Source organism: Corticium candelabrum, chromosome 1, assembly GCF_963422355.1.
Source record: "Corticium candelabrum chromosome 1, ooCorCand1.1, whole genome shotgun sequence".
Classification (NCBI taxonomy): domain Eukaryota; kingdom Metazoa; phylum Porifera; class Homoscleromorpha; order Homosclerophorida; family Plakinidae; genus Corticium; species Corticium candelabrum.
In genome coordinates, this window is record NC_085085.1 from 2644198 (window position 1) to 2669544 (window position 25347).

The 25347-nt window shown below is 41.7% G+C and overlaps 3 protein-coding genes across 4 annotated transcripts; 1 reads left to right on the top strand and 2 right to left on the bottom strand.

The window, feature by feature from the left end:
* The first annotated feature begins 8980 nt into the window (after nt 1–8980).
* LOC134177418 (uncharacterized) lies at nt 8981–9787 on the top strand. The gene is made up of 2 exons (XM_062644196.1): nt 8981–9223; nt 9516–9787. Exons 1-2 carry the CDS (start codon nt 9091–9093, stop codon nt 9686–9688), a joined length of 306 nt encoding a protein of 101 aa, XP_062500180.1. The 5' UTR covers nt 8981–9090; the 3' UTR covers nt 9689–9787.
* Nucleotides 9788–17498: 7711 nt separating this feature from the next.
* LOC134189999 (uncharacterized) lies at nt 17499–19049 on the bottom strand. 2 transcript variants are annotated; one of them, XM_062658403.1, is made up of 3 exons: nt 18727–19048; nt 18392–18661; nt 17499–18038 (listed from the first exon to the last, which is right to left on the bottom strand). In XM_062658403.1, exons 2-3 carry the CDS (start codon nt 18546–18548, stop codon nt 17656–17658), a joined length of 540 nt encoding a protein of 179 aa, XP_062514387.1. In that variant the 5' UTR covers nt 18549–18661; nt 18727–19048; the 3' UTR covers nt 17499–17655. The 2 variants fall into 2 exon arrangements, with proteins under 2 accessions (XP_062514387.1, XP_062514396.1); XM_062658412.1 differs by having other exon boundaries at nt 18392–19049.
* LOC134196886 (peroxidasin-like) lies at nt 18704–21369 on the bottom strand. Its single transcript, XM_062666107.1, has 5 exons — nt 21332–21369; nt 21002–21268; nt 20400–20663; nt 19275–19550; nt 18704–18987 (listed from the first exon to the last, which is right to left on the bottom strand). Exons 2-5 carry the CDS (start codon nt 21204–21206, stop codon nt 18704–18706), a joined length of 1029 nt encoding a protein of 342 aa, XP_062522091.1. The 5' UTR covers nt 21207–21268; nt 21332–21369.
* Nucleotides 21370–25347: the final 3978 nt, after the last annotated feature.

Consider the following 25347-nt stretch of genomic DNA (forward strand, 5'->3'; position numbering starts at 1 on the left):
GTTTAGGTTCTCTTGCTGGTGCCTCTCGTGCTCTGCCCGAAATGCATCTTTGAATAGTCTATTTATGCACAAGTCGAGTGGTTGTATGCGGCTTAAACAGCCAGCAAGTATGGATACCATGATTGTTTTGCGTTGACGCAGCAGCTCAATCACCTCGTCTGTCTGCTGTGCGCGATGCATATCAGATACCAAAATATTTCCAGTACACGAAGAAGACGGTGAGTTAGTGAAGACGTTACTCCAGTCAGACTCGATCCACTCTTTCATGACTGCACCATCAGTCCACGCATTCACCTGAAACATAACACGGACTCGTGGATCCCACCCATCTTCCTCCTTCCTAGCAAGGCGCTTGCCTCGGCCCCGAACACAGTCAACGAACGCAGGCGACTGATACCATCTGCAAACACAGTCAGCTTTACTGTACACCGCCTTTTTCAAGGCCTGATGCTGCACTTGCACGGAACACTTTTTTTGCACCAGTCTCTCAGTACGTCTTTCATCATCCAAGACAAAAAAGCAACGCGGTTTGATCCATGTTTGCCAGATCAACAGCAGAAAACACAACACTTACTCGAACAGCATAAATTTTCTAATGAAAATTGGTAATGGCTTGAACGGGAGCTTGTGGTGCTTTCTCAGCGACATTGGTATTATTCATGAAGCTCAATTTGAAACAAACGCGAAATCTTCTAAACTAGTGCTCTGAGAATTTGAAGTTCGACACATCAGAATACAGTTTCTTCATCGAGACCTTTGGACGCGCTGTAAACCACCGCCGCTTCACTCTCCTTCCCTCTCACCTCTGCTGAAAGAACTTTTCGTGGATTTGCTTCTCTATGAGGGGGAAAACGAACTTCGTCCACGGCCATTAGATCTGCATCCTCCAGCTTGATTTTGAATGTGCTCCTTTAAACTCCGCCATTCTCGAATTCGTTTTCGGAGCGACTTTGAATTGCTTCGCAGTTGCCGAAATATTTCTGCTATTTTTTATACCACTCCAGAGCTTTTAACTTAAACTCAAGCGTGTAGGATCTCCTCATTGCGACAGGTGAACCAGAGTCGGTCGGAGTATCAGTCATGGGTATAGCGGTAACTATGCACTTTCACTCAACACTGACATCTGCAACCTCAAAGGTTCTCCCAGGGATGCAATGGCATGACGGGCGGCCATCTATTGCACAGGAACGCCGTGTTATTTGTCGCACTGGCGACGTTATTGATCCAGTCACTGTAGAGCGCTGCACTGTGGGGATGCATGTGCTGTCAATATCAAATGATGATTGACAACGCCATGCAAATTAGGTTACCTGACAAGCACAGCATGTTACAGTAATAACAACCTTCTCATATCATAGCGCCAAGTAAAGGTGAGGGTGTTCTGTGTTTACTGTTTGGGAGTCCTTAATCCTACAAATTCAAACGGTGATAACTAAATAAAGACTTCATGAAACTGTAAAAGAACCATTTCAATGTTATGTGTGTAGCACTAAACTAAAAACATTCTCACTTAATGCAGCTAACACAGCGCTTAACTCTTGTGCGTGGTAGACGGTATGCCGGTGCTATTGCATCCGGAAGACTATATCTTTGACACAGTTTGACTTTGGGAATGTTTGTGACTTGTGGGCTCGTGCAGCCTATCCTCTGTTACGTTCCTCTAGCAACGTCAAAGGTAAAGCTATGGACACAGGACCGCGCGCATGTACAGTGGCGTGGCTAGCTGTTTCTAATATTCTACTCGAATGCGTATTTTGGGCGTATAGTTGGGCATGGGAGTATAGTTGGGGCATGGCCGTAGAGTTGGGCATGGGCGATTTTTCGGGCTGAAAGTTCTGACCTGCTGCACATGGCCGTGTATACGGGCATGGGCGTTATTTCGGTACAGGCGATATTAAGGGCGAATATGGTATAACAGAACGTCTAATAATAGAACCTAAATATAATAAATTATTAATCAGTGATAACGAGAGCATAATTGGGGTTGGCATCTCGTTTGGTTATTAATTGTCTTTGAACGCACAATGTATAACCTCCGAAAAGCAAGCTCTAATTGTATAGAATATAGAAAGGTTAACGCAGCTGCTTTCTATCAGCTTCAACAAAACTTTTGCTTTTAACTAAAGACCGGATCCGTATTTCTAATTTTATATATACGTGAATATTCAATCATTTGACTGACCGTGCATTTTCGTTTACGCATACTGAAAAGCTACTTTCTATACTGTTTCCGCACGTAGTAGTGATATCGCACGCAGAGTTTTTCTTGCCACCATTCTGTCAACACCAGTTCAAGAGGAAAGATAGGACAGTCTAATGTTGCTGATCAGCGTATCTAGCACAGCACTGTTCTTGTCTCTTTTGCTGGTCCCATGCCTCTCAAACGTAACCCACTTCGTTAGAGCAAACTTACCATTTGCAGAAAAGATAAAGAAAAACGTGCCGTTATCGTGGACCCAGAAAGAATACTTCATCTTGTGAGCCAAATCAAAGCCAAAGTCAAGTCGGATCTCTTAATTCTACTACTTTGTCTTGTGATGCTTGTTCAGGACAGCTGCCACCATATAGAGATCAAGCAACTTCTTCCTTCACTTGCGGTGAGAAAAATAAATTTCAAGTTACGGCTGAATTGAATGAAATTTACAATAAAATTGTTTTCTGGACAGCGAAGCTAAAGAAACTTCCTTTATGAAGTTACTTACATTACTGTACATGACGGCTTGTCCGTGACCCTATCGACCATTTCAATTTCTAATTGCTAGATGTTAATTTTCTTTTTTAATTTCTTTAATTTTTACAATTATTTTGCTAATACCACTTATATTCGTCCAGAAAATTTTAAATTTTTATTTTTAGAAATTTATTTCTCTTTTTATTTTTTATTTTTTTAGTTTTCATTTTTCCAATTTAATTTTTTACCAAAATATTTAAGAACCTTTGACAAACAATAAAAACAAAAATTAAAATCAAAATTGAGATTTAAAAGAATTACCCAGGCTCTCTTCTCGACAAAGTGAATGAAAAACAACATAAATTTTGGCAATGTAATATATACAGAGCAATATACTAAACAGTTTGGCAGCTACTACATTTAATTAACGAATGGATCGAAAGCTAGAAGATGAAACGACAGGATCAGTAGATTGTCAGGCTTCAAAAGGATGTAATTGATTTACTGCTAGTAGTGACAACTGCTCGGAATCTGATAGTGATACTGATATAGAAAAGCACGGTTAACGATGCAATATAGATAATAAATTTTAATTGTATCGAATATAGAAAGATTCCCGCTGCTTTCTATCAGCTTCAAGAAACTTTTGCTTTTAACTAACTAAAGACCGGCTCCGTATTTCTACTTCTATATATGGGAATATTGAATCATGTTACTGACCGTGCACATTCGTTTACATATATTGGAAAGCTACTTCCCGTACTGTCTCCGCCCTTAGTAGTGATATTATACGCTGAGATTTTCTTGGCACCATTCTATCAACAGCTGTTCAAGAGAGAAGATAGGACAGTCCAATGTTTCTGATCATCGTATCTCGCACAACACTTCTCTTGTCTCTTTTGCTGGTCCCATGCCTCTCAAACGTAACCCACTTCGTTAGAGCAAGCTTTCCAGTAGCAGGAAGGATAGAGAAGAACGTGGCGTTATCGTGGACCCAGAAAGGATGCTCCATCTGTAGGTGTGACTATGACAGCAGGACGGTGAATTGTAGTAACATTGACTTACACGACGGTCTCCCACCTGCGTCGGATTTTCCAACAGAGCAAGTGAAAGTATTGTAAGATCATCGAAATTCCAGAAACCCTTCCAGTGTGTAAATTGGATTGATAACAACAGTTTGTCTTTCTTATAAAGTTTGTTTCAGAACAGCAGCGTGTCATTTATTGATCCTAATTACTTCTTGAATTTTCCTTTCCTACATGAAATGTGCGGAAACATGCACTTGTTGTATCAATTTGTAAGTATACTTACTAACCTAGCTACGTACTTGTATACGTTAATATCTAGAAAGGGGAATGACAACAAAGTGAACGAGTCCTTCTATCTTCCACCTAAGATTGCTCAAGTGTAAGTCTTTAAAACTGTCATGATTAGAATGGTTAGTGAGTGATTACATTGAAGGTCTGGGGACACCGACTCTCATCATTCACTGACTATTGCAGTCTAATATCTTAAATTGCCATGTTTCTTGTTTTCATATTTTCTATTTCTAGTGATTTCAGTAACAATTATGTTACTAGCGCTTCTGCGTTTTTTCAAAGACAACTTTACAACTTCACATATTTAAATATGTTGTAAGCGAGTAAACAGTAACAAGAAACACAAATGTCGTATTTACGTGTACTGATATCTACAGAAAACTTGACAGAAACTCAATTCAACGAATACACACCAGAGGCATCTCGGACTTTCCCAACTTAGCAGAACTGTAAGAAGTTTCAATTTTGCTCATTCCATGTAATGCAACTTTTCAATATAACGTGAACTTATCAATAATGGTTGCTACAGATACCTCAACGAAATGAGGAGAGGTCTTCAGCTCGATAATAAAGCGATTTCTAATCTTCCGAGATTGGTCAAACTGTAATTTCAACTCACTGCTTTACAACTGTTTGTTTCAATTATTATTCTATTTATTATAGTTCTCTTGACCGTAATAACATGTCCCTTGCTTCTCTTCAGCGATGTCATAACCTTGCAAGCAAGAGTAGATCATTGTCAGTTTTTGTATTGTGCTAACATAGTATTGCTTTTTAGCTGACAGAAATGCAAATATTTTGTAGATCCATAAGAGCAAATTCAAACAACTTTGGCCAACTTCTACAAGATTTTCTCACGTTACCATCAATTACAGAGCTGTATTTACATTGAAAGAATAACTATAGGATTGTGTTAACATTAATATATATGTAAACTATTTCAGGTGGTTTGCAGATAGTAATATCTCAAGTCTTCATCGTAACGCATTTAGAAAAGTAAAAAAATTGGCAAGACTGTAATTTGCTATATAAAAATTAATGCAAAATTGCTGTGTGTAACAATCCCTTGCCTTTTGTAGAGATTTAAGTGGAAACAAGATCCACTATCTTCCAACCGGAGTATTTGAGCACCTAAAGGCCATACAGACACTGTATGCTTTTAAAAGTAGTAAATTTCATTTGCTCTTGATTGTTTTTGTTTCAGAAATTTGGGTTATAATCACTTGACCACATTTTCTGGCTCCCTATTTAGACAAGGACAGCAAGTTTTAGAATTGTCAGACATTGTTTTAGTTTAATATACCTCTCTAGCTATTGTTGAATGCTATCAATTTTCAACAGGTATCTATACCGCAATTCTTTAGTTGAACTGAACAGCGTCTTGTTTCAAAAAATAAGAAATCTTTTAATACTGTGAGTTGAAACTACTAACTTTGTATAAGATTCAACTGATATTAAGAATATTACGGGTAACTTTAGTTTGATTATTTATAGAGACGCTTCCGGAAATCAACTGAAAGCCCTGCCTACAACAATCAGTAAACAATGGACTCTACGTAAAATGTAATTTTTAAAAATTGTCAGTTGAATGTTAATATATAATATGGCATTAAGTTCTTATACACCAATATAACTAACCAACGTAAGATATAAATTTTCTTTAAATTTTTCTTTCTTTTTAGAATTCTTATGGAAAACAATTTTACCATTCTTAAAAGAAACGGATTAAAAGAACTAAAACTTATCGAAACTCTGTAAGCACAACTAGAAGAAATAGAAACAAGATATCTTGTTACCGTTGTTTCGATATTAAAGAAACCTGATGAACAACAGCATTTCTACTTTGGAAGAAGACGCTTTTCCGACTATGTCTTTTGTTGGCAACATGTTTGTGAATATTAATTCTTCAAATTATGAGTATGCATCAGGAGACTCGTAATTTGAAAAGTGAAATGTCAGCATGGGAATTCTAGACTCTATAGCCAATGTTTGTGTCTCTACAGATATTTGTCTGGTAACACAATTACATCATTAGCAGACAGTTTGTTTAAACCATTGATCGCTTCTAAAGCAACAATGTAAGAACTGCCATATTTGTTCTATCTCAATGGTATTGTATATTACGTTACTTCATGTTCTATTCAGTTGGTTGGATTGCAGTCAACTCAAGCATCTGCCACATCCTCCCATCAACGTCTCGATGTAAATAGACATGTACAATTAGTGTACTCAGGTAACAATTTCTATTGCAGTCAATGCGTCAAGACTGGAGGTGTTGTGACGATCCATTCTGAGACCGGAAGGCGAGCACTTTGGGAATATGGCAGTTTCGGATTCGTCTGTAACAGCAAAAATTTACAAGGATTTCGCAACTGCACTCAATGTCGCTCGGGAAGCTACGCCGTTCCTTTTCGAACAGAAGTCGGACATGCGACCAAATGCAAAAATTGCCCAGCTGGTATGCACTTTAGAGAGGAGAAATACGCAAACGGACAGCTATACCCAAACGGACAGCTATACCCACCCACACCCAATCGCGAAAACACACAAACACACACACACACACACACACACACACACACACACACACACACACACACACACACACACACACACACGAAAACAAGTCATACCCAAATTTTATGCCGTTAATTAACTTACTTGGCTAAAACTTATGTTGCAGATATATATATATATATATATATATATATATATATATATATATATATATAGCGAATAATTCTATCTTCTAAATATAAACATCTTTTCCCTATATAATAATTTATTATATTTTAATCACATTACTAATTTTAAACTTTGCGTGTTTTCACACTTGCCTTAGGATAATTAAGTTAAGCTAGCTAAGTAAACACTATCATATGGAAAATTGAATTGCTAGGCAATTGACCTAGCCTAAGGTAACATTGAGGAGCGTTCATATAGCGCTCTAGTAACAAACTAGCTAATCCAAATACCGATTATGCATATCTTTGCATCTGGTGTTTGGAGGGTTTGAAGCGTTTTCGCTCTATCACTATGTAGACATCTTTGCAAGCAAACTGTTTTTGTAGATTTGGCACAGCAACATTATAGGAGAGTAGTAGAAAGGCTGCTCATTGCCGAAACACATTAAATTCTGCTTCTCCTGAATTAGGATGAGCGAGTTTAGTCAAAAGAAGCTTTGAAGCGTTTGTAGCACAGTCTATAGATGCTCCATTCTTCGCTATGCCTAGAAAGCGTAGTGACTTAGTTATGGATGTAGCAAACGTATTTCTAAAACAGGTTGCATGTAAGTTAGCAACCTGTGAGCCAATGCTTTAAGCCCAATTAGTTGAAATGCGTCTGGAGCTAAATCAGTTAAAGTCGAGGAACGTTGCTTAAAATTATGCATTGACTGGAAAGCAATAGGTAAACCAAGTGCATAGTACATGAAGTATTTAAGATGTAACTGATGGACAATGACATTGATACTGCATAATTTTTCCTACATTGACATGAGATGTGATATATGTTTGTTTAGGCGGATTTTATCAAGATGAAGCAGGTGGCAAAAGCTGCAAATTATGTGTGAACGGGACATACGTGTCACCCGAGCACACTCCCGGTAGAAGCCCTTCAGAATGCTCCGTTTGCCCAACAGGAACAAACACAACAGTGCAGGCAGGTTACAGAGCTTGTCCGTGTCTCGTCGGTTATTACAGACTTCGGAGATTTGGCCCTTGTAAAGCATGCAACGTGACACATCTTGGATTCGCTTGCAAAAACGACTATCTTTATGTCAAACCAGGATATTGGTGGCAATGGAACCATATAGATGCACAACAACAATACGTCGAATTTACTAAACAGATCAACTTAACGAAAGACACGATAAAGTATGATGAAAAGAAGGTCAACTATATTCACGAGCTGCCTATGGTTTATCCTTGTCCACTGTCTGCTAGTTGCAAAGGCGGGGTTACAAATGAAGATATGTGTACGCCAGGGTACGAAGGACCTTTATGCTCTCTCTGCTCCAACGGATACTTTTCTTGGTTCAACACCTGTCAACGATGCCCTGCTTTGTGGCGCAGCATTTTGCAGATTTTGCTTATATCTTTACTTGTGATGGCATTTCTCTTCGCATTGTTCAAGGCGGACAAATTGCGAATGACGACTGTGGTAGACCAGATCGCCTCCAAAGTGAAGATTGTCGTAGGATTCGCGCAAGTCATGTCTGGAGTTTTGTCGGCGATATTGTATGTGCCTTGGCCTCCACTCTTACTTTCCGTGGGTAGTTGGGTTAAACACTTAGAGTTGCAAGTGGTAGAGATGGCTACTCCCACGTGCATCAACTATCAATTGCGATTCAATTTTCTGGAGAAAGCAGTAGCCAACATATCCGCGCAATTCATTCTCATTCTCGCAATCGCCGTCTACTATCATTTGCGATATCGCATTCTCCCGTACTGTTGGAAGACGTTGCGTCTACAAACACAAACCCTCTCATTAGCCAGACGATCGTGCTTACGCAACAGTTGGTGGATCTTGTTTCTTTGCTATCCATCTACCACTGCCAATATCATGGCCACACTTCCATTCAAAGCCTTGACGTGTATCAAACTTTGCCTTTACAACACTCAACAGAATTGCTCCTGGTATTTGAAACCCGATATGAGCATTCAGTGCAATTTCAATTCAGATGATAGCAATAAAAGTTTCTTTATCATCTGTTGGGTTTGCACAATCTATGTCATCTCTTTACCAATTCTACTTCTATTGGCTCTTTTCATGCGACATCGCCAAACTGTCCGAAATTTGAACCACATCGAAGAAGATGAACATCTTGTATCTGTACGTGACGATCTTTTTCAGTCGATTGAATTTCTCGACGAGAATTACGAGACGAAGTTCTGGTATTGGGAGCTTTTGGAAATTGTACGAAAATTCCTGCTCACGTGTGCCATCGCATACTTTGGTAGCAATAGTTTGTCTGGCGTGGCAATCGCAGCTTTGATTGCTAATCTCTTCTTGCTGTTTCACGCACAATTCAAGCCGATCAAACGTAAATCGGAGCACTGGCTACAACTTTTGTCGTTGCTTGTGATTTCTCTGAGTCTCATGTTGGGCACGTTGATAACACTTCAGGAAGCGACAGCAGACAATCTGACGACATCGAATGATGTCAACGACAGACGCGTTTTCTCAATCATCTTGCTGTTGGTTCATGCCTTCTTTGTGACATATCTTATTGGTGAGTTATCATATTAATGGCCGATTGTCGATAAGCTCTAATGTGTTAAGTCGACAGACAATCAAAACTACGAGTCGAGGCAACAAATAAATGCAGAAACTAAAAATGGTTGCCAAATAGAGTTTGAAGAAACATGACGTGTTGTCGTTTAAACTATTGGCCAATAATCTGCAAACGCATGGCAAACTATAAAAGAAGCAAGGGGCAGCACCGCATTGCTGTCGAGTCGACAACCGGCCTCCAATTATTTCCTGATATTAAATAGTATTAATTGTTGCTTTGGCTCTTGCAGGTCGTTTAGTGTTTTCTGTCCATGTTGCCATTAAAAGAGTTCGCTCTTCCAACAGACGTGATAAATTGATTGCTGACTTCTTTATTTACCTCTTTACTGATGAAGACTCTGCCGGTCGCAGTGATCATAAGGACGCAATTCAAAATAGAAATGAAATGTCCAAACTTACCTGAAGATGTCACTTTAGGATTCAAGAAGGACGAGTAGACTCGCAGTCATCAATTTAGTAAACGTATAGAATCCATTGAGACAGTGGAATTAGGTAAGTTGCAGAGCAGAAAAGTTAGATGTTGCTGACGGTTAACTGATTGAACCTATTCAAAGTATGCAGTAATAGCTTAGTTTCTCTTCAACTAAGTTGGTAATTTTTACAATTGCATTGTAACAGTTAACGTTATATATAGAAAGGCATGTAGTTCTATTAGCAAACCGCCTGTCTGAACTAATTGAGCACCCTATCAGTTTCACCTTTTATTGTTCGCTGGCGGCAATTTGTGTACTCCATTTGTGAAACTTTCTGACGTCGTCTGTATATAGCTACCAATGATAGACTACAACACCGTTGGTGAACCAAATAGAAAAGTCGAGTGGCCAGCAGAAAAACAAACGAACCGACAGTCAGGCACGCATAAATGCAGTCAATCGCGTAAAAAATCTGGCGTCGCTGCAGGAACACACGCACACACACAAAGACACACACACACACACACACACACACACACACACACACACACACACACACACACACACACACACACACACACACACACACACACACACACACACACACGGGTCTTTTCTTCAATGTTTCTATGTTGAAGCATAAAGAAACGGAAAGACTTCTCAGTCTCCGTAAGTGCTAATGGAGAGGCCCAAGTGTGAGCAGAGTGCTGGTACATGTTCTCGACTCTTTGCAAATCTTAATTAAGCTATGTCACTACTTGTCGGTGTTAACAACACGCACAGTTTAATATTATTTTCTACTACGACCATGTACGGATGGAATAGCCATGCATTTTAGCACGAAGATATGAATGATCTAGTGTAGACAAAATCGCTAATTTCTGCCAATATTATCTGGTTGAGAATATATGGCGATAGAATATGTCGTATCTACATTTATCTATAAAGATGTCAAGCAACGAAACGCTAATCAACTCCAAATATCTGGATGAGGAACGCAAACCGACTGGCAAATTATACATAGTTACATGCAGGACAGAGAACAGGCACGTAGCCTGGCTTCAGAATTGGGAAGTGCGTAATACACCAAAATGGACCAATGACGGCAAATACATGTTACTTGTTAGCCTTTCGAATTGTACATATTTACTAGCTGATTAGACTATCTTAGCTTGGGTAGTTTCTGTTAATTAACACAAATTCCCGCGTATATATAATCGAGGCATCATACAATTCGCTTACTGGGCGGAAAAAAACAGAAAATTCCGGATAATATGTAACCCTGTAAAAGTGACCAAGTATTCGCTTGCAGCTGTTAGTCCCGATTTAGAAGAAGCTCTTGCGATCCGTCAATGGGCACATGTGCTTTGCTTCAAGCCGGCCAGCAGCTTCATCGTCTGTTTCCTGCTGCAATGACAACTTTTGCGAACTATATATGTTTAGATACAGGCGAACAACAACGCATACATGCAGGGACAGGTTCTATATATTGCAAAAATACGTGAAATGTCGTTAGTGGGCTCCTTATACTATACTACGACGACCATCGAGGACTCGTAGACATCACTTTTCAATTCTCGGAAGCGTAGCCGATATACCCGAAGAACCGTCATTGCAAATAGAAGAACAGTTGTCAAGATAAGGTTCAATAACCGATCGCACAAACGCTACAGGAGCAGGATCATTGAGTAAATCGAATGAACTGTATAGAATGCCTGATTTTCGTGCAACTTTCTTCTACAACTGAACTTAAATTTGGAGGCCAAATCAGATTGTGATCAAAAATAACACCCAGCTATTTTGCAGTCTATTGGTTTGAGAGACCTGTAATTGATAAAGATGACATAAATTTTATCACTAATTTTAGAAATGCATGTAGAACCAATTTAGATACATTTTGTTCCATTTAGCGCCATCAAACTGTTTCTGAAAAAGGCTGTTAACATCAATTTTCATAAAGGACATCCCAGTATTATATCAATCACCAAATGCAGAAAGACGGGTGTCATCACAATACGAAATGACTGAAGAACGTAAATTACTGAAAGAAAAGTTACTTGTTTAGAAATTGAATAACATTTGCCCAAATCTTAAATCTTGCGGAACCCTTCTCAAACAGCGAGGCCGCATCTCTAACTTGGACAAACTGCCAATGATCAAATAGATAATTGGACAGCCATGCACTTAGGAACGCGTTACCGAAAACCGCACATTTGGCGATCTTTGTAAGCGAACCTTTGATGGTTCACAGTGTCAAAAGCCTTACGCAAGTCAAGAAGGACTACCAGAGCAACGGCAATTATCCTTTGCTTGTATGAGGTTATCCGGTAACATACCCACAGCATATTCTGCGTAAATCAGTCTAATAATTATACGATACTGTCCACAACTTCTTGACACTAAGATTTTCTACTTGAATCAACACGTTTGTGATGAAACTCACGATGGTAAGATTGATGTGTCGTCACACAGCGACCCATAGATCTCCGCTTTAGCATACCATTGGCGAAGGTCTGTATCGTATACGGGAGCTTGCCATAGTAGCTCACATGACGCAAACTGGGTGTTGGCTTGCTATGGTGCGGTCTCTTTTACCTACTGGTTCTGTAAGAGAAAATTGATATATAGTAAGCGATTGTCTTAGCTAATTGTGGGATTTGTGTGTTAGCGAATATTTTACGAAAGTTTCGAGATGGAACGAAATGCCGCTGAAGCTGCGCGTGACAAAGACTGGGAGAAGGCTCGACGACTGGTTAAACAAGGAGAGAACGTGAATGCTGTGGATAGAGGTGTTAGACGCACAGCTCTACTCTATGCCGTCATTTGGGAGAATCCCGAGATTTGTTCGTTCTTGTTGTTACAAGGTGCAAAGGGCAATCTGACAGACAATAATGGAAATCAGCCTTTTCATGCCGCTTCTCGTCTTGAGAATTCCGATACCCGCCAATGGATCAGAAAGTTAAAAAGGGGGAGGGGCTGGCTACTCAAGACTCTTAGAGGTACAAGTTCTCTCCTCATTGCCATTGATTTTAGTCGTTCACTGAAAGCCAATGAAGGTGGAATTACAGCAGATTTTGATGGTAGCCCCCTTGGCACAAAGCAACTGGAAATAATATTTACATTAAACTATTCTGTCATAGCGGGACTAATTACCTTCACGGTGCATACCGGCCGAGGGTTTGCACTTCTAGTGCTTTTTTATTATTCAGTGAGGAAAGATCACCAAACTCTCTGGAGCCTTGGTCTTCAAATACCGTTGAGACCTTCTTAGTCTTGAAGACACGCAGTGTCCCAACTTCCTGCACTTTTGGCATTTCGTGTTAATCGCAGGACACTGCTCTCTACCGCGTGTAGGTTCTGCTCCGAACCTCTGGCATGTACTTCCTAGTGTGCTCGTTTGCTTGTTGCTCACAGTCTACGATCTTGAAAATTCGCCGGCTTGCTTTGTCGTTGCTCTGGTAGCAATCGCTTCGCGCGGCTTATTTAAAATCTGCTTCCAACTCTATTGGCTCAATTCTGAGGTTCCAAGGGTAGTTTCTCTCGAACAACATTCTGCTGCCCTTTTACAGCTTCGCACTGACGAGATTTTGTTATTGCTGTCGAAAGAGTCAAATCTGAGTCCATCTGCAAAGGTTCCGATAATTTGGCATCTCGCAATCCTACCACCAGGTGGTCGCGAATTAGCTCGTTCCAAAATGACAATGCTCCGCCAAGCTGTAAAACACTGTGATGAATGTCTCGAACGGTTCATCCGTCGTTTGGCGTCATTGGTTAAATTTCGTTCTTTCATAGATCACGTTTCGTTTCTTTATGAAGTAGTCATCTAATCTAGCCTTGGCGTCTGCATATTTCGTTCTCTGCTCCTCGGTAGGGTGGAACACGTTAGAACTTCTTCTGCTTGAGCGCCCATGGAGTACACGAGTGTAAAGACCTGCATTCCGTCTTCTCTCTCCGCGAGACCTGAAGCGGTTCGGAATCTCTCAAATCTGCGACTTTATCCTGGCCTTTGCTCAGTTAGTTAATTATAGGACGAGAAGTCAGACTTCTCTGGAGGTGCATCCTGGAACGTAGTCATCGCCGGTAGTTCTCTAGAGTTGCTTCACTCCTGACACCACGTACTATTGGGTTCTTGGTGAGAGACACCGAGTGGCCTTCTCCGTACCAGCGTACACAACTGTATTCACACCACAAAAACCATACACCTAACTCTAGACGCGGTTATGGTCCCTCCCATAGGAATGGCCAACACAATACATTAACCTCTATATATTGGGGTCTTTTCCTTTGGGACTTGTTCATAATTGGGACTGTTGTTTACTTTGAGGCGTGATGGTCACATGCGATGATAGTGATTGGTTGGTTTATCTCACGGTCTAGACATAAAGAAATCCTGCACGCGCAGTCTCCAGTTGCCTGGCAAGTCATTGAAGAGAATGCGTCGCTCTGTGAGGGCTAATTCGTGGCTCTCGCTCTCTAGACACTTCAGGTACGTCGCCGCGCTTGTTTCGATAGAAATCGACACATTCCCCATTTAGCGCTTGCTGCAGAAAACGTGTAGGTTGGATTCAGTGCAAATGCAATCAGAATTTGGAGAGAAACGAATGCGATAGAAGAGTAAGCTTTGTCGGCAAGAGATATTCGATCGCTCGAAGCTTGCGAAGGACGACGATGCATACGGTCTACACAGGATTGGCGTGGGCGTGTGTTAGAATGAACCGGAATGTGTAGCGTTTGCGTCATCGAGAAATTTTACGCGGCGGTCGACTCCTCGAGAGGGGAACAGGTGCATCCTTTTTTAATTGTTTTACGCAAACCTTCACCCGTGCGTGCCGAGTGTGCGTACCGATTTCGGTTGCGAACGGACAAAAGACGTGGCCCCCAAACGCGAACACACACACCCACACCCACACACACACACACACACACACACACACACACACACACACACACACACACACACACACAAACACAGACAATTTGAGCTCTATATAGTAGATACCCTTACTCAGCTCTATCAAGAACCATGCCTATAGCCAGAAGAATTTTGTGTGTTGCGGTTCAGAGCATTGTATCAATGATGGACTTGTTCACGTCAATGCGTACGATCAGGCAGCTGTAATTGCGTCAGCTTGCATATCAATTAAGACCATCGTACCTGTAGATGGTTTGCAAACTGTGCAGGTGATGAATTATGATAATATTGTATTGGGAGGAATGCTGCTGCTGGTTGCATTTAATTTTAGTATTAAGTATGAGTTTTTTGTTATGTCTATGTTGGACGGTAGTATTCTAGCGTAGCATTTTACATAGTGATTGACGTTGTCATGAAAACGCAGCTTACAAATGACTAGCTTGTCAATGTTTATATGGGAACGTGACGGCAAGACGTTACGTGAACTACCATAGAGACGTGGGATGCACAAAACAAACTCGCAGCAATGGCGTCAACAGCGAGCCGACCAAGCAATCTGGCGGGGATACAACTCACGCAAGACTTTCACCACAAGATGTCCAAGAAACTCGCTCAATGACGAAGGTCGTCTACAATCTCCACACGAGAAACGACGAACACGAACTCACAATTTCTTTCACGCGCCATGAACACAATAACGAACTCCAGCGCCTCACCAGCGACACACAAGAGAGAATGGAGACGTACAAAAACGCCGTAAGCCGCCACAACGAATACCGAGTGAAAATAGAGGCACTAGAAGCCTCAATTTGCGAAAAAGAGAAGCAGCACGCACCGGCCATGAATGAATTCGAGAGATTCCGTGCCGACGTCGCACGAGACGAGGCGGCACTCAAGCGGCAAAACCTCGACGACGCGCGTCGTCTGAGTGACGCACTGAGTTCGGTAAAGAGTCAATTCGAGACGCGACTCGCGCAGGTGCGAGACGCCGAGGCGTCGAAGTCGGAAGCGAATCGTCGCGAGATGAAGCGTCTGAAAGGCAAGTAGCAAGACGAAATAGAATTGTTGAACAACTCGTGGTCGATTAATGTCGGAAGGAAGAAACGGGAAGCGACGAAATTTCGAAAAATCGCCAACGATGCGAGAGACATGGTGGAAGTCGTTCAGAGAGACATACAGGCTGCGATTGAACGAGAGAGGCAGTTAAGAAAACGGCACTTAAGAATACGAGCGACAAATGGAAGGAGCACATAGAGAAGCATGTTGATAAGTTGAAGGAGGAGAAGACGAGATTTGCTATTGAGGGAGAGAGAGAGTTTGGGGAAGGAGATAGAAAAATGGAAGAGCAAGTGAGAGAAGCAGGGGAGGAAGCTGGGTGAAATGGCGGAACGAGGTGTTGATGTTTTGGCGCTTGGTAGAAAATTGGAGGCGTTTCAGGCTTTCTCGCCGTCAGAGAGCACCTCAGGGGTTAGACACAGCTAATGAATCAAAAGATTTTCCAGTAAAGGTGGAAGACCACTACCGTCAGATTTATTTTGAAGTCTTAGACTATGCTATCTCTACCATCAACACGAGCTTTAATCAATCTGGATATGCAATGTACCGCAAAGTGAAAGGCCTCCTCTTGAAAACACTGCGTGCAGAAGATGCCAGCGACGAATTCAGGTCGGTGACAGACTACTATGGCGATGACTTCGCCCCAAATCGCCTGTCTTTGCATTTGAAATCACTAGCGGCACAATTTAATGGAAGTATGGAACTGTGTCTCCTGGATATCCTGACTTATGTGAAAGAGTTTAGTCTGCAGAACGTGTAATTTTTTCAGAAGTGTTGAAATTTCTTTGGCTCATCTTAGTTAACTATGCCACCAACGCCATCAGTGAGCGTTCCTTGTCCGCCATGAGCAGGTTCAAGACAAATTTACGCTCTACAATGGGCCAGACTCGACTAAATGCAGTGATGTTGCTTCATGTGCACAAGAACAAGACTGTCAATTAGAGATCTTGCAAACACGTTTGCCAGTAGTAATGAACACAGAAAGAATGTTTTTGGCACCTTGTCTGAGAAGGATATTTAAACAATAATTGGTGTCTGTGTGTGTGTGTGTGTGTGTGTGTGTGTGTGTGTGTGTGTGTGTGTGTGTGTGTGTGTCTGTGTGTGTGTCTGTGTGAGTCTGTGTGTGTGTGTGTGTGTGTGTGTGTGTGTGTGTGTGTGCGTGTGTCGATAATGCTTGTAAAATACATCTTCAGATGTGCCATGGAGTCGAGACTATCAACGTTTCCAAGAGATATGAACTATTATATAGTGTTACCCTACACATCTACTAGAGCACGCAACGTTGCCCCACCCATTACCGCGCGTTAGGCCAGACCAGTCACTTTGCTTCCTACGCCCCCGAGACTTAGAGCGACTTTCTGTTTTCGAGAATTTTTGTAGATAGCAACTTTATGCATATATTAGCTAAAAGATTAGACGCTGTAGGTGCGTCAATTTTGGTCAGTGTTAGGTTGAATTGAATTTGGCAACTCTCGGGTCCGTATAGAGTTGCTAACTCTAGGCAATTTGCTTCAAACAGCGCATTCGCTGGAGCGATGATTACGGTAGCGTCGGTCATGTATCCTGTAACAGACAGTGCGTACATTACACGTGTATACGCATATTGCATTGTATCCGAGAGTGTACGCGTTGCAATCCAGTGAAAGTCTTCTGAGATGCAGCGAAAAAGGTACTCGTCGGTAAAAAGACTGTGCGACCGCGGAAACAAGGGCAAACACCTGGTGCACGATAGTTTGCTTGTTGTAGTAGCTGGTATTATATGAGTTGTGTCTGTTAATTATTGTTTAAGTAGAGCTGTAATGCAACTGTTAGATAAATGGAACATTTCAAAATTGCAATCAGATTAGGTCAATATATTTAGATACGACTCTTTCAAGAGTGCGAATCATTTCTAATATATATGGTAAACTACATTGATACTAAGTGCGTGAGTTTACGCACATAGTTGTGTTTCTGAATCTCTTGCAAGATACAGTTGAATTAAGTTAATTAATTAATAATGCAAACAGCGCCCGCAAATTTGGATGTTCTGGAGGTGTATTCAAGCTGATACTCTTCATAACTTCCGGCGTGCTTGACAGCATTTGTAGAATAGGAATCTCGAAATCTAAAATACTCCCGACTATATCCTCCGTAAGTGTATGCACTCCACCCACATTTGCCATAGTACGTGTATTGTCCTGACCAGTTCTTATTATTCTTGAATATTTTCTTTCCTTCTTCTGTACACGCCCAGTGATATCCGGAAGGACAATAGTAATACTTCGATGTCGACCATGTACTTGATGAAGATGCAGCATATGAGACTGAACTGTTGTATTTTGACTGCTTGAAACCACTACAACTGTCACTCAACCTCCATGATTGATCAACTAAAACAAAAATCTAGTAATTCAAAGCAATAATTTTTAAAATTTTATGAAAGATTCTGAAAGAATTAATTTGAATAATAATATATTAATAAACTTACGGCCTAACGAAAATTGTTATTGTATAAGTAAATCTCAAAATTAACACAATAAATCAGACCTATTCATATAAACATGCACAGTTGCTACTAATGTATAGATTGGTACTTAGACTATACAAGCTTAATAGAGTAGAATTATAAACCAAAATCAATTTATTTCATACAATTTAATCGCTATAAATTAAATTATAATTAATCATGTAATATTTACTAGTGATGCAATGCAAGAAGACGACAAAAAAGTGCGTCACGTACGTGTTGGAACGATGATCTGAATTTTAGCACTCGCGATTGCTCCTCCACCATGAGCGATACATTCGTAAATACCCGTTTCCCAAACAGTAGCGTCACTGATGACCAATGTTCCGTTACCGAGTACAGAATGACGAGACGATTTCGCTCCACATGGCATTTTCCATGTAATACTAGGAGCTGGCTGACCAGTCGCCGTACAATTGACGCTTAAACTTCCAGAGAGGGATAACTGTACGACACCCGCAGGTTTATAAATAAAACGAGGTTTTTCTAAACAAAACGTAACTTTAAACCGCTATAAAGCTAATTAAACTAATTATTTGTTGACATCAGACCGATTAGATAGACGACAGTTTCCACTACATCTTCTCCCAGGTAGTTGGTCGCATAGCAACGGTACTCTCCCTCGTCGTCTTTTCCTGCCTTTTTTATAAGTAGCACAGCTGTTTCAGAATCGTTTGTTAAGACCTTTTGTGACCCTTTGGTCCACGTCACGACGGGATGTGGCGGTCCGACGGCCGAGCATTTGAGCTCTAGATCCCCACCTGGATGAACGAGTGTGACGTCCTTGAATAATGTTGTGATTTTAGGAGCACCTGCTCACAGAAATCTTACAGTACTGACTTATGTAGAATCTGCAGTTTTCTCGAGTGCATGAATACAAGTATGGCGATATAATGCAATGTGGGTTGTGTGTGTGTGTGTGTGTGTGTGTGTGTGTGTGTGTGTGTGTGTGTGTGTGCGCTTGCATGCGTGCGCGCTTGCGTGTGTGTGTGTGCGTGCGTGCGTGCGTACGTGTGAGTGGCGTGTGTGTGTGTATCCAACGTTGGTTACTATAAAATGTGTCACGTTACACTTAACTTAGTGATATTAAGGTTCTTACCAATGACAGTTACCTCAAGGATCGCACGTATCGACTCGTCAGACACTCTGTCTACTGACCTGCCTGAGCATAAGTACTTTCCAGTGTCGTTCATGGTCGCGTTCGAGACCACTAATGCGCATCCCGTTTGGTACGCCCTCTCTAGGGGTAATTCGCCTTCGATCTTACTCCACGTAAAGTTGAATTTTGCTCCAAGTTTAAAACAGAGTTTGCAGTTAAGTATTAAGTCTGAAAATTCTCGCACTTCTACTCCATAACCGATAGAAGTCACTTTGCCTGTAGATAAAGAAAGATGAAGATAACGTATATATAATAAACCTTCAGACATTTGTTAGTCTATATATTTTGGCATTTATGCATGCATGGTAGTCTCTACTGTCCGTTTATAGGCAAGTCTAATATCTACCCGTTCATTTACTGCCATTCCTGCATGCATTCTTGCCAATCGATACCTACTTAATTAAAATAATTTGTTGTATATACAACGGAAAGCCCATTCACACTTTCTTATTCTTGTCTGCTTCTTTCTTTCTTCCTAGTTTGCACACGTTTATCGTGTACATACATACATACATATATACATATGTATGTTTGTATGTATATTGATCCATGCACCGTTATGGATGCGCTGAATGAATTCAAATCTTTCTAATCGCAATTTGTTTGATAAAAGTTGCCAAACGTGTTGTGTTGCGCAGAAAGCACGTAAGTTGGATTTGGTGGAAATGCAATCAAAATTTAGAGAGAAACGAAAGTGATCTAGTAGTGAGTTTCATCGGCAATAAATACTGTATTCGATTGCTCGAAGCTTTGCGGAGGACAGCGACACGTAAAGTCTACAAAGGACAGGCTTGGACCTGTGCTCAAATAAACTGGATCGTGTAGCATTTACTTCATAGAGAAAATATTTTTCGGAGGTTGCCCCCTCGAGAGGAGACCCATATAAACGTATTTTTAGTTTCTAAAATTTTTTACACAAATCTTCCCTTTCCGTCCCGAGTGCACGTGCTGATTTAAATTGCAAACGGAAAAAAAGACGCGGCCAAGTATCGCAAACAATATATTTTACACGCATATGCATTGACTCATCTGAATATATATATATATATATATACATATATATACCTCTGTAAGCCAACGCGAGGGAGTAAGACTTTTGACCAAGTATATTTCTCACAACACATGAATATTGACCCAGTTCAACATCAGAAATATCTTTTATCGTCAGAGTTCCATTAGAAAAGTATGCTCCTTTAGGCAAGCCTTCTGCACCACGTGACCAAGTAATTGTGGGCTGCGGATACCCGGTGGCTGAACATCGCAAACGTATAGATTGACCTGGCGTCACATACACTTTTCTTGGAGGAACGTAGTCAAACCTCACAGGCACTGTCATACAACTCAACTGTTAGATACATTGCTATATATATATATATATATATATATAACAAGTGTGTGTGTGTGTGTGTGTGTGTGTGTGTGTGTGTGTGTGAGTGTGTGTGTGTGTGTGTGTGTGTGTGTGTGTGCGTGCGTGTGTGTGTGTGTGTGTGAGTGTATGTGTGTTTTAGTTTGTGTAAGTGTGTGTGTGTGTGTGTGTGTGAGAGAGAGAGAGAGAGAGACAGTGAGAGAGAGAGAGAGACAGTGAGAGAAAGTGTTTGTGTGTGTGAATGTGTGTGTGTGTATGTGTGTGCGTGTTTGTTCAAAAAACATAAACATGCGCTACAAACCTCGAACCACTAGACTAGCAAATGCTGCTGCTGATCCAAACAAACTTTCTGCACGACACTCGTAAGCGCCCGAGTCGTAACTGTGCACATTGATTAGCACCAGGCTATTGTTTTCCGTTACGCTGGACCTCATTGCTGGAACAGACGACTGCGGTTTGTGCCAACTAATTTTTGGTTTGGGAAAGCCGTCTGCTTGGCAGTGCATACTAGCCGTGAGTCTCTCATTTGTAACTACGTTTGAAGGTGCCTTGGTAATAACCGGAGCAGCTGCATGTGTGCACAGAAACGGTTTGAGTTGAAAAGCTACTTATGGTTGTATTTTCATCTTGCCTATACGAGATCCTCTTGTTCCTGGTTCCCCTTTCTTTCCTGCTCGTCCCATGGGACCTGGTTTGCCTTCTGGGCCTAATAAGAAAATTTTCGATGAAATAAATGAATGTGACTCCTTTCTCAAAGAAAAGAGAGATGACTACAGGTAGACAAACAAACGGACAAACAGAAAGACACAAAAAGAAAAGGAAGACAGTCAAACAAAAAAACAAACAGACAACAGACAGAAACAGAAATACAAACATACATACGTACATATGGACGGAAAGACAGACAGACAGACAGGCAGACAGACAATCTGATGGGCGGACGAACGGACGGGCACACACACACACACACATACACAGCCTCTCTCACTCACACACACACACACACACACACACACACACACACACACACACACACACACACACACAAAAACACACACACACACACACACACACACACACACACACACACACAGACACAGACACAGACGCACACACACACACACACACACACACACACACACACACACACACACACAGACACACACAGACACACACACAGACACAGACACACACACAAACACACAAACACGCACGCACACACATACACACACACACACACACACACACACACACACACACACACACACACACTATCCAGCCATCTATCCATCCATCTACTTGCTGCTTGTGCTCCATGAGTACTATGAGGGTACAGAAGATGCAGTTCATGCAAGAAAACATCCAGTCAATACTGTTTTACGTCTATTTCAACAAAAGCTGGTGATGATAAAGATCGTGTTGTCTGAAAGTCTGATAACAAAAACTGACATGAAATTCTAGAGGCGGTATGCCATAAATTGCTTGAAGTATGTAAGGAGCTATAGTCTCACGTGGGCTGTTGTGATTGGGGAATTTGAACGACAGTGCCACGTGAAAGATGCGTGGATTGACATAATTTAACTACTAGAGTTTGACTTCAGAATATTAATTGCCAAATTGGGGGAGAGCTAAAGGACAAAGAGTCAGGTGAGGAGCGATTGGAAAGGCGTTGGTGTAACAGACGGTAAAGAAATCGCAAGATGTCGTGAGAATTTTAGCAAGGACGGTGTAACTTGTAGCATATAGAAATTGTTTATGTACAAAGCACTCATTCCCCGTTACAAGAGGAGTCGATGCACGCTGGCTCGGGTCAAGTACATCCTGTAAATCCATAGCGTGCATGAAAAGGAGCAGCGCATGCTTATTTTACACATTACACATGGCGTGGAGCGAGACGGAGACTCCGTGTCTTATCTGATTATGGACCGACCAGGACATGCAAGAAATTTATCTTTCGAACTTTATTGCTGCAACTGCCGCCTGGCGATAGACCTGCGTCTCGTATATGTTTTACGCATTTCTCGATATGACTGTTGTAAAAATTCCTAGAAAAGAAACGGTAACAGCTTGAATTCTGTCCATTGCAAATGGCAGCTAACGCGAGCTATGTCGATGTCAATTAACAAATGTAATACCCCGATTACACGAGCATTTGTAAGCAAGTCAGCCAGTGCTGATTACGAGCAGCTTCAATTGTTTGTAATCGCCGTGTAAACGCGAGCCGAGCTGAGCCGAGCCGTGCCGAGCCGTGCCAGCTCGGCTCGGTATTTCTAGTCGGGCCAGCGCGTGCCAGATTGGGCTGCCTCGGGTCAAGTACATCGTTAAACGCATAGCGTGTTAGAAAACTGGCCGCGTGTGCTTATTTCGTAGCATAGCGTAGCCAGACCCCTTGCCGACATGTCACACTTCTACACGAAAATGGCACCAACAGCTTGGAGCGAGACGGAGACTCTGTTAGGAAGCGACCAAGATGAGCAAGAAGTTTAGAGTTTAAACTCCGTAGCTGTATGTGCTCAACAGTCGCCTGGCGATAGACCTACGACGTTTCGTATATGTGCTACGCTTCTGTCCGTTGCAAACGTGAGCTAACGCGAGCTATGTCAATCTCAAGTAACTAAAACACGTTAGTGACCCAGATTGGCTTCCTTCTACAACAGAGTGTGTCGTGTACACGCGGTCTGTAATAATGGGCTGGCACGAGCTGGCGCTGCTCGGCTCGTCTCGGCGCGTTATGCGTGCTTGTGACGGTGTAAACGGGGTTTACGTAATGAGATGCCCATTGGCTTGCTTCTAAAAAGTGTGTCATATAAACGCGGCATGGAATTCTGACCTGTTACTGGCTGGCGCGACGCGGCTCGCTATGAATGCTCGTGCAAATGGGGTATTAGTGTACGTCTGGAGTTAACCCTAAGTATACACTCGTAACTAACATACGTGTTTGCGAAGTCTCAGCAACGACCGCCATTTATTGTCCGTGTTACAGGATATATTACGCAACAATCTGGGAGCTCGAGCGGGAAGGTAACCGGTTTGTAGGAAAGCAGTGCGACTAAAGCGGAGGAGATGGATTGATTAATCGCTTTAGGGACAAAGATGAGCTTAGAAAGAAAGAAATTTCAAGTGTTTTTCTCGTGAACAGCAGGCTATCGATCGTGAAAAGAAAGAAAAGGAACAAGAAATGAAACGGCTAGATCAAATTAGAAATAGTAGATGTAGCGGATGAACGCCGCATGTAAGAGGCGGAACACGAGTTAGAGAGAAAACACGAAATACGGTTGACGAAATTGCAGACAGAGAAGTTGGCGTCGACGGCGAACGTGTCTGTGAAGCCCGAGATAGGAAACATAGCGACGTTACCGAAATTCCTTGTTTTCCAAGATGGTAAAGGACCAGCTCCTTAGCTACTTACAGAAGTTGGAACGGTTTGCAACCACGAACAAATGAGAAGCTGCAGAGTGGGGCCCGCTCTAAGCTCGTTACTGGCCGTGTTCACACTTGGGTTTAAAACTGGGTTTCCTACTGCTTAGTACAGTATAACCAATTAGAATAATCAGGTCAATTTACGACAGGAATGTTGTTTAAAGCAATGCTAGCCTACCCCCACCGGAGGTAGGGTTAGCGATTAGTTTAGCTGAGGTTAACGCTTGTCAAACATTCCAGTTTATTCATATTGCGTATCGCAGCAATGAATCAAGGAAGATTGCTCTACTTTGTGTCGGTCTGGCAGTTTTTTTATTGAGCACCTCGAACCTGCAGAAAACTTGCGGAATTCTGTAGCGAAGACGTTGTCGCATCCGTAGATTCAGGCAGCTTTTGCTGTGATATCACCTGAATATGGTCCCTAAACTGGGAGAAGGCACTCGAAGAATGAAAGCGGTCGAAAGACCTTTCAATTTCCTGTGCAGGATGCGGCTCGATCGAGTATATGATACTTTCAGTAACATCAACATGTGAGAACACATCTTGCGAATGATAGCACAGCAGTGTGTTATGATTAATCAGCGAAAACTTCGTTTTTGTAACCTGACCCTAGTGTAAACACGGTCACTGACGGGTAGAGCACTTGAGGTGCATTCGAGACAATCGGATGGGCAGTGAATAATTACGCGCAATTTAATTAAGTTGAAGAAGCTCTACTGAAACGATACCATCTGACAGAATACGGGTATAGACTTAAATTTTGTGTTGTGTAGACCCAAAGCTGCATGAAAAAGCCCACAACAGTGTATCTTTTGTTTTTAAGAGAATTTGAGGAAACGAATGGTTCTTGCGAGAGCGGCCAACAGTTGCAGCTGAAGCCATAGTAAACTTGTTTCTATAGGATCAATTCTTGAATTCTTGTCCTACGAAATTGGCAAAGCACTTGGACGAGAGGATTTACGTTAGTCTCCTCCGTGAAATGGCCAGAGTACAAGAAAGGTTCCTAATAGCACGCCATATATATCGTTCAATACAACTTCTCATGTCGAGGATGACGTACAATCGACAAAGAGTGAAAGAGGCGCAATTTCGGCGTCGAAACAACAAACGGGGCGTGGCGGCGCAGGCGTGCAACGTTTTATCTGACAAAGCATTATCATAAGGCATTCGAGTGTAAACTGTCCCGCCAGAATAGGTGTTTCCACTGTAATAAGATATTGACTATGA

What these genes read in the sequence shown, in the direction of transcription:
- LOC134177418 (XM_062644196.1), top strand. Translation starts at nt 9,091, where the DNA reads ATGTTGGGCACGTTGATAACACTTCAGGAAGCGACAGCAGACAATCTG. An exon ending in CTTTGTGACATATCTTATTG is followed by an intron (nt 9,224 to 9,515) that starts GTGAGTTATCAT and finishes TGGCTCTTGCAG; the next exon opens with GTCGTTTAGTGTTTTCTGTC.
- LOC134196886 (XM_062666107.1), bottom strand. Translation starts at nt 21,206, where the DNA reads ATGCACTGCCAAGCAGACGGCTTTCCCAAACCAAAAATTAGTTGGCAC. An exon ending in TGCTAGTCTAGTGGTTCGAG is followed by an intron (nt 20,664 to 21,001) that starts GTTTGTAGCGCA and finishes GTTGTATGACAG; the next exon opens with TGCCTGTGAGGTTTGACTAC. An exon ending in CCTCGCGTTGGCTTACAGAG is followed by an intron (nt 19,551 to 20,399) that starts GTATATATATGT and finishes CTTTATCTACAG; the next exon opens with GCAAAGTGACTTCTATCGGT.
- LOC134189999 (XM_062658412.1), bottom strand. Translation starts at nt 18,548, where the DNA reads ATGCCATGTGGAGCGAAATCGTCTCGTCATTCTGTACTCGGTAACGGA. An exon ending in TCAGATCATCGTTCCAACAC is followed by an intron (nt 18,039 to 18,391) that starts GTACGTGACGCA and finishes TTTTTGTTTTAG; the next exon opens with TTGATCAATCATGGAGGTTG.